Here is a 16,483-nt window from a genome sequence, read left to right as displayed (position 1 = left end):
GTGACGACTTTATCCTATGTGATGATGTTCGTGGCGACAGTCGCATCGTTGTGTTTGAAACTGATGAAAACCTCAAGAAACTATGTAGCATTTCACCTGTATAATGGATGGAACATTCAAAATTTGCCCAAGACTGTTTTACCAATTGTATATATATAATCCACTTACACATGCCTCATTGATCTATACCTGAACTATTCTGTTTGCTCCCTGACAAGAGTGAGTGAGTCAGTGAGTTTAGTTTTACACCAGAAATAATCGAGTCTGGACCAGGCAATCCAATGATCAACAGCAAGAGCATCGATCTGCGCAATTGGGAACCGATGACTTGTGTCAACCAAGTCAGCGAGCCTGACCACCCGATCCCGTTAGTCGCCTCTTACGACAAGCATAGTCGCCTTTCATGGCAAGCATGGGTTGCTAAAGACCGATTCTACCCCGGATCATCACGGGTCTCCCTGACAAGAAAGGTTTCACCTACCAAAGACTTATCCAGCTTCTTCAGACGAAATGTGAGACTCTTGGACTTACATTCTCACCTGGAGTTGGGATTTCTTATGTATTTTCGTAACCTCTCATATAATGCTATCAAGGTCAATCAAATACCGTGTTAAAGACCTAGCACCTTATCAGTCATGGCTTACTGCACACAAGTGCCACTCAGGGACACAAAATGACACAGCGGGAAATTTCAACTAGATCAATTAAAATCTCATAGGCCACAGAGGGAAGTACCACAGAGGTACTAAACCGTTTCAGGCCATTGTAGATAAGCTGAATGAGTTGAATGTTGACATGAATGTTGAGATTGTTGTCACTGATTTTGAAGATGCTGTGTTGTGTGCTGTAAATGCTGTGTTTGGTGGACATGTACAGAGTAAAGGGTGTTTCTATCGCTTAACCCAAAGTACATGGAGAAAGGTACAGAGTCTTGGCTTAGTTCAGGCATATCATGATGATCCCGACTTCAGATTGTTCTGTGGCAAGCTTGATGCTCTGGCCTTTCTTCCAGTTGATGACGTGAGAGAGGGTATGGATCATCTGAAAGATATTGTCCCTGAAGATGCCAAAGAACTGCTCACCTACTTTCAACAAGAACTATGTTACTGGCATCTACAGAGAACGCCCGCCTGCAGCACCTGGCTCCCTTGCCCCACTCCGCCTCAGACTGACCCCACCCGCCTACCTATCGTCAACCTGGAATGTGCATCATACAAAGATGCACAACGATTCCCGTACAAACCATGCCTGTGAAGGTTGGAACAACAAGTTCTATAACCTGGTAGGCCGACAGCATCCTTCCATGTGGAAGACCATACAATGGTTCCAAAAAGACCAGTCTCACAAAAACTATGAAACAACAAACTGCCCTTGGGGTTATGCCCCCCAAAAGGAGGAAGAAGAATATGGAGTTACTCCAGCGTAGACTCAAGACCCTGCACACTATGCAGCTGCCGGCAGCCTGTCCATCTCCTAATTCCTGACTGGGGTTGGCCAGAACATTAGACTCAATAAGAACGTTTAGGTAGAACTGAGAACATTGCCTACAGATGCAAAAAATGTGCTTGTAATTGTTTTGTTATACTTTGTTAATGAATAAAAAAATAAACAAATGAAAAAGTGTTTCTTATTTTCCTAGAAAAATCTGTTACTTTTTTTCTGCTTCTTTTTTTCTTGTTACTTTCTTCCGATCACTGTTTTTTGTTACATCTATGTGTCTGCCTGCCTGTCTGCTAATGACAATATGCAATACACAACTTTGATCACTGACCACATGCAATTTGAACTTAACACCAATCAGGCTATACACCATAAACAAAATGCATTGATTTATGGGTTGTGCACCTGAGTTCTGTCTCTGTCACATTATATAATTACACAGACAGGCAGGTGTGATACTTGTACACATGACATGTTATGATGTCTGTTGATTGCAAAATGTTATACACAAAAAATAAGCATGTAATTTTCTGAATAAAATTGATATTTTATACTTATCCTGACTCATGCTCTTTTGCTTGTCTTCTTCTTCTTGCGAATATAGTGGAACACTTGTATCTCCTATTGAAGCTCCTTTCAATAAAGAATAGACATAAAATCACTCCTACCAAGAGTTATCTCTCCAGCCGTTTAGGCGGGAAACTGTGGCGCCACCGTGCCCACATGCCTCACTCTCTCCTGATTATGAGCCCGACACTTGAATTTGCAGGGAAATCCAAAGTGTCTAGTGGGGAGGCTGGGTGGGCTTACCTCATGAGTCAGGATAAGTATAAAATATCAATTTTATTCAGAAAATTACATTTTTTCCTTATCCTGACTCATGCTCTTTTGCTTGTAGAATCCGACGGACAAGGTGGTGGGAAAAGCACTTTAAGATTTCTTTAGTGAATTTTACGTCATTATATACCCCCCTGAGGGAACTTCGTAATGGCACTGTATTTACTGGTAAACTCTGCTGCTGTTACGACCCTGACCTTCCAGCTGCCTTTAAATGGGGGGACCACAATAGTTAACTTTTGGTCCTTTCTTCTGTTAACATTTTATGTGGATTTTGTGACTCTATCTCTTGATGCAAGCACCAAGTGGAGAAGCGACCCATTCTTGTACAAGTATCCTTACAAGTACTGGGTCATATCACTTATGCTAGTTGTTAGACGTGCATTGTGACTTAAGCAGAACTCCGCTGAGTGTAAGCTTAGTAAGTCATGCGATAAAAAAGGGTGAGACTTCGTCTCAGCGCCTTAGTGGGACTGTCAATTGTTGTGTTACAATAAGTGGGCCGAAATGGTGAATGTAAGAGCCGTCCTCAGTGGCGATGTCCCTCAAGTGGTGGTTGGCAAACACCATGTCCCATTTCCAGAAGCAGCCCTCCATTATCGTCCTGATAGAGCGATTCCCAAGTATAGAGAGCGTTGACGTCAGAGCTCTCACTTCATGTGGGTTGGAGGCTCTTGGAGGATCGAGTCCTGCTGCTTTGTAGGCCCGTAGTATGACAGTTCTGATCCAGCTTGATATCTTAGTGCAGAAGACCTTCGTCTGTGTCGCTGTTGATATCGAGACGAAAAGACACTTGAATTTCCGTCTCATGGACCTGGATCGTTGTAGGTAGACTTCCCATGCTCGTACTGGGCACAAGGATAAGACCTGCGTATCCTGTGGTCCAAGGGCTGATGATAGTGTTTGGACGTGGAACTGTCTGTCTAGATGACCTGGCAGTTGATTCTTTGCTATGAAGTCCCATCTCAGTCCCATATGCACGATATTTGATTTGCATCAAATCGTGTTCTCTCAAATCCAGAGCATGTATTTCCGACATCCTTGCTGCTGTTACTGAGGTTATCAGGAACAGCGCCTTCTGCGTCAAGAACTCTAATGATGTTCTCTGTAATGGTTCCTAGATGTCACTAGTGAGATGTCGTAGAACAACGCTGAGGTCCCATACCGGAGTTTTAAATCTCTGATGTTGGTCCTCCAATTAAAAGGGCGTAGTAAGGCCAGTAACTCTGGTACTTTTGTCAGTTGCAGTCATCCTCATGACGATAACTGATCTCAATGCCGCTAGGTATGTTGAGAGTGTTGACCCTTTTAACCGCTTCCTTTGTCTAGGTGACAAAGGTAGTCCGCCACTTGAGGATGTGTCACTTTCATGGCTGTGAAGCCGATCCTCGAAACATATCTTTTGTCTCGAAGCGTCACTACTTGTTGTCAGACAAGTTGCGTGAAGACTTGCGTAAAGCTAGTGTGACTGCTTTCACTGCTCTGGCGAAATATCCTCTCTTGTTCAAGCATGCCTGATACAGTCCACACGTGTAGGCAGAACACCTCCGCGGTGCCGTGCCCCTGCTTTGTGTGAGGATGTACTAGTAGATTCGTACACTCTGGTATATGCAGTAGAGGCAGTCCTAGGTCTTGTATGAGAATAGGAATTCATATTCTCGCTGGTCAAAAGGCGTGCCCCAAATAGTTGTGGGTCTCTCGCCTGACTGATTTCTGCAATACCCTAGGTATTAGAGCTGGTGGAGAAACATGTAAGTGTTTAGTCCTAGGCAGGAGATGCTTCGCATGTCCGTTGCCCCTGTCCGTGGATCTGGTATTGGTGAGACGAATGTTATCAGTTGACCCTTGTGGGGAAGAGGTCTCTTAAAGGTTCAACCATCTCTTATATGATCTGTTTGAAGATTTCTGAATGTAGCATCCAGTCTGTTGAGAATGGCTGCGTTGGACAGGATAGTGTATCTGCTAACACATTCTTGGTTCTTGGAATGTGGCATACTCTGCTGTGGACAGTCAGGTTGACTGTTATGCTGATCAACTGAAAGCAGAGGTCCAGAAGGTTCGCCAACTTTGTTGATCCTTCTGTGGATGTAGACCGTCACTGTGGAGGTGACTGTGTGTACCATTAGATGAGCATTTTATAAAAAAGCTGATCCGGTGGAGTATGGCGTTTATCGCTGCTTTCATTTCCAGCATATGGAAGTGCAGATCGTCTCTGCTATGGTCCATATCCCAGCTGACACATTGTTGTCAAGGTGTGCTCCCACTCTTGGAGAGATGCGTCCCCATAGAGATGCGTCTTGTACTGCGACCCCGCTAATTAGGTGCGTCTGCAACCCTCCTCGCACAGAGTTCACCATATGTAGATATGGGTTATAACCTGTCCGGATCGTCCGGTTGTACATTCATGAAGACCAGTAGTGGGCGTAGTTGTAATTTCTCTCTGCATGTCATGTCTTGTGCTGGCGTCACGAAAACCAACAGATTCCGCCCCAGAGTGAAAAGCGGAGAGAGTAGTGCTTGAGATACAAGAACTTGTATCTATATCCTACGATCTTGACACCCTTACCGTGTCTGTAAGGAAATGAAGCGATGGCCGACTCTGTGACTGCTATCGTTGAGAACTCTATGTAAAAATCGCCTGGCTGCCAAGCTCTCATCTTCAATGATGACACGGGAGGTCTCTAACCCCATGAAGGCAGCCAAATCACGAAGGGCCAGTCTAACTGGACTGTTATGGAGGCGTTGCTCGCTCACTGACATGTTGTTGTCACTTGTAACCCATTTCTTGATCTGTGAACTACGTCCGACCTCTGCGCAGGGCGTTGTCCCTCGTGGTTCAATCAAAACAAAGCATTTTGATTCTTTAGGCTAGCCGCGCTGTGATGTCACCGGTGTAGCAGGAAAAAGATCCTTGTAGAATCTAGTGCCGTCGTTGATATCTGATCAATCGTCGGTCTTGTTCGTAGCTTTCCGAAGTTACACGAGTGACCACGTGTGTCGAGGGTTAAATGGTAAACGCGCGAATATTTCGCCACGTAATATCGATGCTGGGTAGGCTGTTTTCCTGGCTGCTGTGACTCTTACTTCAGTCTTGAAGATAATGCCGTCGTCCTTATACATAGGCTCAATTGAACTTTCACGTTGTCAGCTTGTAGACTGCATACATCAATGAAGCATCGTAATTATAGAATTAATGCTGAACTTGTTGTAAATTTTACTCAGGGAATCGGTGACGAGTATGTAATTTCCTAGCTGTAGCAAGGCTGCTGTTGAACTCCGCCAGTGAGAATGTCTGCAGATCTGTACAAAGATGAAGATCTCTATAAGGCCATGAATCTTCTAATGTAGATATATCAATCTATGTGAATCCCATCCTGGATTCCGTCTGAAGATTCGAGCTAGTGATGAATTCTGACATGACGCTAGGATGACGCTACTTCGTGTCCTAGTTGAATAACCTTGACGATCTGCGTAGTGATCTGCGTGGTGGTCGGCTTGGTGTGACTGTATGGCACCTTGCATGTAGATAATCGTCTCGTAGTCCGGGATTGCCTACCTGGTAATATATACGGAAATGGTGATTCCCGTGATGATCTACGAAGCGTCATTGATGCCCTTGATGTAGGTAGTCGGCCTGAAGATCCTTTATTAGGCTCTTCATCTGTTGACAGTCTCTGAAGATAGCGCCGTCCTTCGCGCAAGCTGTAGACTATAAGTAGCGTTCTGTTAAGAAGTTAAGTACTGCGACGTCTCTGCCTTGTGGATGGCCTGTGCGAATGCCTTCGCGCAGGCTCGGTGATGACATGTAGCGTTCTGTTGAGAATGTAAGTACTGCGGCGTTTCTGCGTTGTAGATGGCCTGCGCGAATGCCTTCGCGCAGGCTTGTAGACGGCATGTGGCGTACAGTAGAGAGACGAAGTACTGCGATGTCTCTGCTTCGCTGGAGACCTGTGTGACGACCTGTGTGAAGACCTTCATGGAGACCTGCGCATAGACGTGCGCGGAGACCTGTGTGGGGATCTGCGTGGAAATCGGCGAGGAGATCGACGTGGTGAATAGCCCGACGAACTGTGCCTGTAGGGTGACCTGTGGGTTTCGCGAAGGTCCTGGTGAATCCCTCGACGATCTATAGGACGATGATGTCTTGTATACTGTAGCTGACGTCCTTCGCGAAGGCCTTCGTGAAGGATCATCTGAGTCCGCACTTGGGGAGTGGCGACTGGTCCTTCGTAAGGCTCATCTGAGTCCGCACTTGGGGAGTGGCGACTGGTCCTTCGTGAACGTCTTCGCGAACGCTGGTCGTCCGATTCTGTATCCGGGGATGGAAGAATGGTCCTTCGCGAACGCTGGTGGTCCGATTCTGTATCCAGGGATGGAAGAATTCTCCTTCGCGAACGCTGATTCCGCATCTGGGGGATGGCGACTGGTCCTTCGTGAACGCCTTCGCGAACGCTGGTGGTCCGATTCTGTATCCGGGGATGGCGATTCCTCCTTGGTGAATGCTGATCGTCCGTGTCCGCCGTAGGGGATGGTTGAGTCGACCTTCACGAAGGCTGGCCTGTAGTGTAGATCTGCTGCCAGATGTCAAGTTGATGGAGGGTCCTTCAGAGACGACGTCTGCGTTGGAACCTTCGCGAAGGCTCGGGACCTCGTTGTGGGCTGTGACTTCTTCTCCAGGCCGTAACGCTGTTCATCTCCTGCATAAGGTCCCCCCCGTTTGAAGGTCTGCGGTGGTAGTAGCGCTGCCCTTTCTGCGGTGATAGCGACGTGGCCCACAGGACGCTCATCTGTTGTCATCGTAGATACCTCGGGTACCGTGGAGATCTGCGCTGAAGTCACCGTAGCTGACTGGTCGATACTTGTGATGAACCTCTGGGAAGATGATCGGTTGATCATCGGAGAGTCCCTGTACCGTCAACGGAACAATCTAGGCAGAGAAAGTCCTTGTAGTCTGCGCAGACGTCCCCGTAGAGTTGTCGTCATCTAAGGGGTGTGTAGCCTTCTCTGGGTAGACGATGGCGTCTGCTCGTCTGCGATGATTGTAGAGCTGCCCTCTCTGCGTTGATAGCGATATGGTCCGGGGATCGCTCATCTGTCGCCCTCGGACTGCGTGCTGTATCTCTGGGATGATCAGCAATGGCTTATCATGAACCCCTCTTACTGGCATCGGGATGAGGCTTCATTCTGCGCAGAGGATGGCGTCTTCTACGTCTGCGTTGAGGGGTTGTCCGATGTAGAAGCCGTCTTCGAAGTAATGGCGGACAACATCCCACGCCCATCCTCCGAGGACACCTCCGGCAGGTCACTTGATGGTAGTAAGTCGTCTAACAGCAGTAGACAGCTCATGAGGGACTCAGCCAGTTTAACCATGACTTGGAAGTCACCTGGATAGTCGATAGTACGTCTAAGTACGGAGAAAATTTATTTATTAATTTGAATTTCAATTAAAAGCTGATAAAGATTACAGCTATAGGTGGAAGTACATGTTGTTGTGCAGCTAGGGCACAATCAACGCGGGTCTGCAGCAGCTAACCTAAACCTACAACGAAAATAGGTTATCATGAAATGTAAACAACTGAACAAATACGGACAATACCGTGAATAAACAGTGCTAAATACGATTAATAATTCAACCATATTGTTGTAGGATACTAACTAAACCTCTATGAAAGTAGAATAGAGGAGAATAACTAATTAATTAAAGGATATAGTGCCGTATAGGAGACACAGGCGCTCTCACAACCTGCCCACAGGGCGAAGAAGGAGAGAGTGAGGCATGTGGGCACGGTGGCACCACAGTTTCCCGCCTAAACGGCTGGAGAGATAACTCTTGGTAGGAGTGATTTTACGTCTATTCTTTATTGAAGGGATCTTCAATAGGAGATACAAGTGTTCCACTATGTTTGCAAGAAGAAGAAGACAAGCAAAAGAGCATGAGTCAGGATAAGGAAAAATATGTATTTACAAAACCCAACTTTTCTATACACACAAAGAGCCCCGAGGGTATAGGCAAATGAACCAGCCAATGAAAGACTTCGTTACACTTAAGTGCACACCCGCTCTGACTGGGTTCGGTATCCGGGGGCTTTATTTCGAGGGATGTAAACCCAAGTACAAAATATTGCACTTTTGATTTGCAATTGTACACTTATAATTTTGTATATTTGTTTTTTCCTAATCAGCAAGGTATATTATATATCTTGAATAAATGATAATTGTGTTTTAACTATGTTTATTTTTTTGGTTGCATCTAAGCTTTAATCAATATTTACCTTTCATCACACCAAAGGCAGATGACTTGCGCCTGAATGGTAAGTCCAGCTTGAAGGTTGTACATATTTGTTGTAGAAACTGTAATGAATAAGAACATGATGAATATCCATTTGAAAAGTGTGTATTTACACCTGTTAGGTAATGTGTTAAGAGTTCGGCTGATGCCCACAATCATTCTTTGTTACCTGGATAGTGTAACCCTAAGGCCACAACAAACACTGGTTGAGTCAGCTGATCCTATCGAACTGATAGGAAAAAAAGTCATAGGAAAAAAGTCATGGAAACAAGTCAGATTTGGGTTAGTCATAGGAAAAAAAGTCATAAACTCAAAAAAGGTAAGTATTGATAATGTATTTATTTAACAAGTCATAACAATATTATCATCAACAGCACTACCACATTTGAACCTAACTTATAAAATTAATGTAATCATTCAAGTAAAATACATGACATCAGAAAATGCACTATCATCATAACACGATCATCTGCAACAGCACTACATCAGTCCGTTGTCCTAGCATATTTTATTTAACCTAATGTTCCAGCCAATGCCGTGAAGAGTTTGAGTCTTACGGCCAGCGTGTCTTATATTAGCTGCTAGAAGACTGACTGACTGACTGAGTTTAGTTTTACGCCACTTTTAGCAATATTCCAGCAATATCACGGCGGGGGACACCAGAAATGGGCTTAACACATTGTGCCCATGTGGGGAATCGAACCCGGGTCTTCGGCGTGTGACGAGCCAACGCTTTAACCACTAGGCTACCCCACCGCCAAGCTGCTAGTAGAAAGCCATTTGAGTAAAAGCATTAACTGATAATCCCATGATTTCATTAATCGGTGTGATATCGTCAAGCTCAAAGCAAATTAAACAAACAATCATATGACTTGTGACTTTTAATCCCATAATCCTTTAAGAACTAAACAAATAATAATATTCATTTCTCCTGTTTTGATAAGATCCAATTGCTTACAGCATCACACTGAAAAAAATAATTATCTTGAAAGTGAAATAGTATAAACAAAGTAAATGAAGGACAGGATGTTTTTACAACAGTTGTTGTTGAAATTAGTTTTTTACAAATAACTGGAGAACAGGATGTTTTTATTATTGACGATAAAAGTGAAATATATAAAATACAGTAAAAACAAAGTAAATAACTGGAGAACAGGATGTTTTATAATAGTTATTTTTCCTATGACTTTTTTTCCGTCCACCTTAGCCATTGGCTGAGTTTAATTCTTTGGAGTCGACAAAACTTGATCATGTTGGATCACAAGAAGACATGATGGTCCTGATAAGAAAGTAAGAAAGTTTATGGATAACAACTTCTTTATTATATATGATGCAACGTTTCGGTATGGATTCTTATACCGTTGTCAAGCAAGAGTGAAGTACTACAGCACAGAACAGACTTATATACATGAACAGGGATTAAGTAATAACAACATGTAGGACTGAATGAGGGGGATTAACAATAACAACAAGGCACGGTGGCAATAATGTAGTGACAATAGGAAGCCAATGGTGGTGGAGGTAAAAAACAAAATATACATGCTGATGAGATTAATTAACAATGATGGCTGAGGTGCTCTAATCTGTTGTTTTTATGAGATCATTGTATGCAGAAGGGATGAGATATCCCTGGTCTCTGTTGATTGAGGGTTTGTGTCTCCGGATTTTAACTGCTTCTGCAAGTTTCCTTTTAATTGAAGTCCTGGTGGTTTTGGATAATATCTCCACATTGTCCCAAATTATGTTGTGATTGGGGCAGTTGATGATGTGGTCTGATATTGCTGATTTTCTATCAGATTTAGTGGTAGATGATAAGTGTTCTTTGATTCTAATATTTATGGGCGGGAGGTTTAAGCCTACATAGGCCTCGCCACAGTCACAGTTGATTTTATAGACAACACCTTTGGGTTGATGTTGTCGTTTAGAGGTGTTCCTGCCATTCGCTTTCAGTAGGGTTTTAGTGGTGTAGAGCTGGTAAAGTAGGTTTCGATGCCTGCTTCTCGCTTGAGGAGACGGCTGATGTGGTGAGAGGTTTTCCCTATGAAGGGAGGAGATCTGAATAGGTGCTGGTTCAGGTTTGTTGGAGGCCGGTTTTCTTGTTGGGTGGAGTGTGGTGCTGATAATTTTATCGACTAGTTTCGACGGGTAGTGGTTGAACTTGGTGAAAACATGGCGGAGGTGCTGTATTTCTGTAGTGGGACTGGTGGAGGAAAGGTTGATGGCTCGTCTGGTGAGGGTGGAGATAATGCCAGTTTTGGTTCTCAAAGGGTGGTTGGAGTCAAAATGAATGTATTGGTCGGAGTGGGTTGGCTTTCTATAGACACTGGTGCGGATCTTGTTGGCTGGTGTTCTGGTTACAAGGACATCTAGAAAGGAAGTTGACCACTGGATTCTGTTTCTAAGGTGAATTGGACCCGGGGGTGCTGTTGGTTGAGGTGTTGCAGGAGGGCTGCTGGGTCTTGGTCTTGCCGGAGGATGACAAACGTGTCATCGGCCTTCCTGTACCAGCAGGTTGGTTTGATGGTTGAGGTGCTGAGTGCTTGCTGTTCGAAGGAGGTCATGTAGATTTCTGTGAGTATTGGGGACAGAGGGGAGCCCATTGGCAGGCCGTGGATTTGTTCATAGTAGTCGTCTCCCCAGGTGAAGTAAGTGGAGGTGATGCAGGCAGAGGTGAGGGCAATGATGGAGTCAGTGGCGAGGTTGGTGTCAAGGGGGGTTTCTAATTCAGAGATGCGCTGGCGGAGGATTTGGAGAGTTTCTTCTATGGGGACACTTGTGAAGAGGTCCACAACATCGTAACTCAGGATCTGGTCTGCTTCAGTGATTTTGAGGAGTTTGTTACAGAAATCCGTTGAGTCAGAGATGTAGGAGTCCGCTGTTTTACCGAGTGGGGCAAGGATTTCCGTTAGGTGTTGGGCGGTACTGTAGAACACAGTGTCTCTGGAGCACACAAGCAGTCTGGCCTTGGGTGGGGTCTTGCAGAAGCAGTTAAAATCCGGAGACACAAACCCTCAATCAACAGAGACCAGGGATATCTCATCCCTTCTGCATACAATGATCTCATAAAAACAACAGATTAGAGCACCTCAGCCATCATTGTTAATTAATCTCATCAGCATGTATATTTTGTTTTTTACCTCCACCACCATTGGCTTCCTATTGTCACTACATTATTGCCACCGTGCCTTGTTGTTATTGTTAATCCCCCTCATTCAGTCCTACATGTTGTTATTACTTAATCCCTGTTCATGTATATAAGTCTGTTCTGTGCTGTAGTACTTCACTCTTGCTTGACAACGGTATAAGAATCCATACCGAAACGTCGCATCATATATAATAAAGAAGTTGTTATCCATAAACTTTCTTACTTTCTTATTAGTCACCAACTTCTAAATGCCAATCAAACAGATCATGATGGTCCTGACCAAAATTGGACTTAAAGGGTATTACTTCATTGTACAATAGGAATGAGAAACCAGCCAAGAAGGTAACTACTTTACCATGCAGGTTGTGTAGGCTGAATGTTTTGTTTAGAGTTTACAATAAAACTATAGGACCACAAAAGTATTCATTTAATTTCACTGTGTTTGCTTAACATGAAAAGAAGTAGACTTATCCCCCACCACTGGATTCTCGTATCCAGACTCAACTATCTACAGACCGCTGCATGCCGATATAGCTGTTTCGGGGTTTCACAATAATGTTTATAAAAGCTGACATGTAAGAAATGACAATGTGAAATTGATGCACAGTCTGACTGAATTATGTAATTTTCTGAATAAAATTGATATTTTATACTTATCCTGACTCATGCTCTTTTGCTTGTCTTCTTCTTCTTGCGAACACAGTGGAACACTTGTATCTCCCAATTGAAGCTCCCTTCAATGTAAAATCACTAATTAACACTCACCAAGAGTTATCTCCATCCCACTCCCTTGCGCGGGAACGAGGGCGCCACTTCCCTCCACATGCCTCACTCACTCCTTATATAGCAAGCCCAACACTTGAATTTTCAGGGAAATCCAAAGTGTTATGTGGGGAGGATGGGAGGGCTTACCTCATGAGTCAGGATAAGTATAAAATATCAATTTTATTCAGAAAATTACATATTTTTCCTTATCCTGACTCATGCTCTTTGCTTGTAGAATCCTACGGATACGGAGGTGGGAATACAGAATACTTTGGATTTAGATAATTAGTGATTTGATAACTGTAATAACTGTAATAACCCCTATGGGAACTTCATAAAGGCACTGAATTGATAAATTCCTGCTGTTAAACTTATCAGCTGCCATATATGGGTTACTACAATATATATATATTATGATAAACATAAATAAAGTATTTACAACATGAATACTATGCTTAAGACTAATATAGACTTAAGCTTGATAATATAATAGCATAAACTTCATAGAGTTGTTAGCTAATGATATTATTATGATCTAATAAACATAGTACTGAGCTTAAGATTGTGATTGAACTTAAGCTAAAATATATAATAGCATAAACTTCATGGAGTTATTAGCTATATAGTACTGTTGTGAAATAAGCAGTAAAAATCTCGTAAGATTGACTTATCTTCTCCGAGGGACTGTCAACTGCTGAGCGAGGACCATTGGACCGAAATGGTGAATGCCTGAGACGTCCTCGGTGGTGATATCTCTCAGATAGTGGTTGGCAAACACCATATCAGATCTCCAGAAACAGCCCTCCATGATGGTATTCAAAGAGCAATTGCTGTGTAGAGCAAGTGTTGAAGCTAACGCTCTAATTTCATGTGGATTAGATGCTCTTGGAGGGTCGAGTCCTGCAGCCTTGTAGGCACGTAGTATGACAGCCCTGATCCATATCGAGATAGTTGTACATGAGACTTCAGTCTGTGTAGCTGTCGATAGAGGGATGAATAAAAGTTTGAGTTTATGTCGCCTCGGATTGGAACGTCGTAGATATATTTCAGTGCTCTGACTGGGCATAATGATAGATCCAGTGTATCATGAGGTCCGAGAATTGATGAGAGAGCTGGGACGTGGAATAATCTGTCTGGTTGACCTGGCAACTGGTTCTTGGCGATGAAATCCCAGCGTAGTCCCATATGCACGATGTTATGATTGTCATCAAAGCGTGTTCTCTCGTAATCTGGTGCTTGAATCTCTGACATCCTGGCTGCTGTCGCTAGGGATAACAGGAACAAAGTTTTCTGTGTCAGAAATTCGAATGATGTTGATTCCAGTGGTTCATATGCCTCACTTGTGAGGTGTTGGAGCACTATATTTAGATCCCATGCTGGAGCCCGAAACCTCTGTTTCTGATCCTCCAATCGGAATGCACGTAGTAAGGCCAGTAACTCTGGTGTTTTCGTCAGCTTGACACCCGTTCTCATAGTTATGACAGAGCTAAAGCTGCGAGATATGTTGATAATGTTGAGCCTTTTAGATGTTTAGTCTGACGTAGGTAACATAAGTAGTCAGCCACTTGTGGAGTGTAGCATTTCTAGCTGTAAATCCTTTCTTTGCAGCATAATTTTCAAAACTGTGCCACTTGTCATCGTACAAGTTGCGAGTGGAGTTACGTAAGGCAAGCGTGACTGCTTTCGCTGCTCTGGCTGAATAACCTCTCTTGTTTAGACACGCCTTAATACAGTCCATACGTGAAGTTGGAATGCTTCTGGCTTTCCGTGCGCTTGTTTGGTGTGAGGATGTATTAGTAGATTCGAGCGCTTTGGAAGTTGTAGTATTGGTTGTCCGATTTCTTGAATAAGAGTTGGAAACCACGCTCGCTGGCCAGTAGGGCGACCAAAATCATTTGGAGGCTCCGGGTTTGCTAGATTTTCTGTAACACCTGTGGGATTAACGCTGGCGGCGGGAACGCGTACGCGTTGAGTCCTTCCCATGATATGCTTAGTGCGTCCGTTGCCCATGCTAGTGGGTCTGGGACTGGTGATACGAATGTTGTCAGCTGATTGTTGAAGCGAGTGGCAAATAGGTCTATTAGTGGAGCTCCTATTTTCTTGATAATTTGTGCACATATCTCTGTATGGAGCATCCATTCTGTCGGCGATGGTAGGTGTGGCCGAGAAAGAGCGTCTGCTATTACATTCTTTGCTCCTGGAATGTGACATGCTCTGACATGTATGTTGAGAATGTCTATTAGATCGAACAATTGAAAACATAGAGTCAATAGGTTCGGGGACCTGGTTGAGCCTTGTTTGTTCACATAAAACCCCACTGTTGAATTGTCTGTGTGAATCATCAATTTGGCATTCTTTAGTAAGTTGCTCCAATGATGTATGGTGTTTACTACTGCTTGCATTTCTAGCAAGTTTATGTGTAGTTTGCTCTCTTGTTGGCTCCATAACCCTGATGCCGTCCTGTTGGTGAGGTGTGCTCCCCAACCTTGGAGCGACGCGTCTACATAGAGATGTGTTTTCAATTCCGGCTCTATTAAACAGATTCCATCGCAAACATTCGATCTCTTGGTCCACCATAGAAGGTGAGGTTTGACGTGATTCGGTAGACTGAATGGTTGAGGGTCGTTGAGATGAGAGTTGATGAGGACCTGTAACGGACGTAACTGTAGTCTGCCTCTGACTGTCATGTCTTGAGCTGACGTGAGTAGACCCAACAGGCTCTGCCATTGTCGTAGTGGTAGCGGAGAGAGTAAGGCTTGAGGGATTATCTGTTGGATCTTGATCCATCGGTCCTCCGGTACGACGATACGATTCTGCGCCGTGAGAAATCGAATGCCTAGAAATTGAAGATCTTGCGTAGGTTCTAGGTCCGACTTGAGTAGTTTTACTAACCATCCTAGCTCTGTTAGTAGCTTGATGATGAAGTTTAACTGTAGTCTGAGACGCTGTGGATCTGGATCCACTTGTATCCCGTCATCGAGGTAGAATGCACTGCGTAATCCTTGACGATGTAGGTAAGAGACGATAGGTTTCGTCACTCTTGTGAATAACCAGGGGGCCGATGAGATTCCGAAGGGTAGTACTTTCCATTGGTAATGCAGCCCGTCTAGTGTAAACCGAAGGTATTTCCTGGAGTCGGGATGTATTGGGAAGTGTAGATATGCGTCTTGCAGATCTATGCTGGCCATGTAGTCTCTGGGACGAATTAAGTGCCGTAGTTGTGGTAAGTGTATCATGCGAAACGCTGGCGGTTTGCGTAGATAGTCTCTGTTGAACGTGCTCATATTGTAGATGAGACAAAACTTTTCTTTGGAATTTTTCTTGGGCACTAGGAAAACTGGGGAGTAGAAGCCTGGTTCGATGTTTACTTGGTCCAGTACTTCTATGGCCTGCTTGGTTAGGAGCGTTGATACCGCTTCTCTTAACTTTGGTAGTTGTAGAGCCTGGAAGTCGAACCTCGGAGGGATGACTGTCAGCGGCGGCGTGGCCTGTAGTTGTATGCGATATCCGTGCTGTAGGATGTTTGAGACATATGGATCCTCTAGGAATCCCCAGTTTTCCCAGTGCAGTTGAAGGCGTCCACCCACTTGAGATGGTTGTACTGGAACGGCTGGGGGGTGGAAGACTCCAGTAGTTCCGAACCTGTCCTTCATCGTTTATAATTGCGGGAGCCTCTGGATGACCTGCCTCTTCCCGATGCTTCTCTGTAATTGCCGTATGGGCGGCGAAAAGACTCTTTCGCTCCTCTTACACTAGCCATCTTCCTGTCCCGTGCTCTCTGTAGACCGGAGAACTTCGATTTGCCTGAGCACCTCTGCGAAGTTTGTCTGATGACGCTGCTGGCGTATCCATAGACTTTATCATGAGTACCTCTCTTGAGTCTTTAGAGACTTTGTCTATGTTACCATCGAAGATGGACGGTGAAGACCACGGGGCTGTGTAGAGTGGTGCGGTGAAGTGATCACCCCAATTACAGGTGGCGAGGAGACCTTGACAACGAGCCATAG

General features: G+C 44.4%; 1 protein-coding gene across 1 annotated transcript in view; it reads right to left on the bottom strand.

Annotated features, from left to right (window-relative positions):
• LOC124253643 (protein SMG7-like) overlaps positions 1-16,483 on the bottom strand; it is a 297,643-nt gene that overhangs the window by 242,617 nt on the left and 38,543 nt on the right. The window contains exon 6 of the mRNA XM_046687453.1: positions 8,550-8,628. Coding sequence (XP_046543409.1) covers positions 8,550-8,628 — 79 coding nt within the window. The remainder of the gene's footprint in view (positions 1-8,549; positions 8,629-16,483) is intronic.

Source organism: Haliotis rubra, unplaced genomic scaffold (assembly GCF_003918875.1).
Source record: "Haliotis rubra isolate DU_JTF1 unplaced genomic scaffold, ASM391887v1 Scf548, whole genome shotgun sequence".
Taxonomy (NCBI): Eukaryota; Metazoa; Mollusca; class Gastropoda; order Lepetellida; family Haliotidae; genus Haliotis; species Haliotis rubra.
Note: the sequence above shows the minus strand (reverse complement) of the source record. Positions and strands in the feature narration are given on the sequence as shown.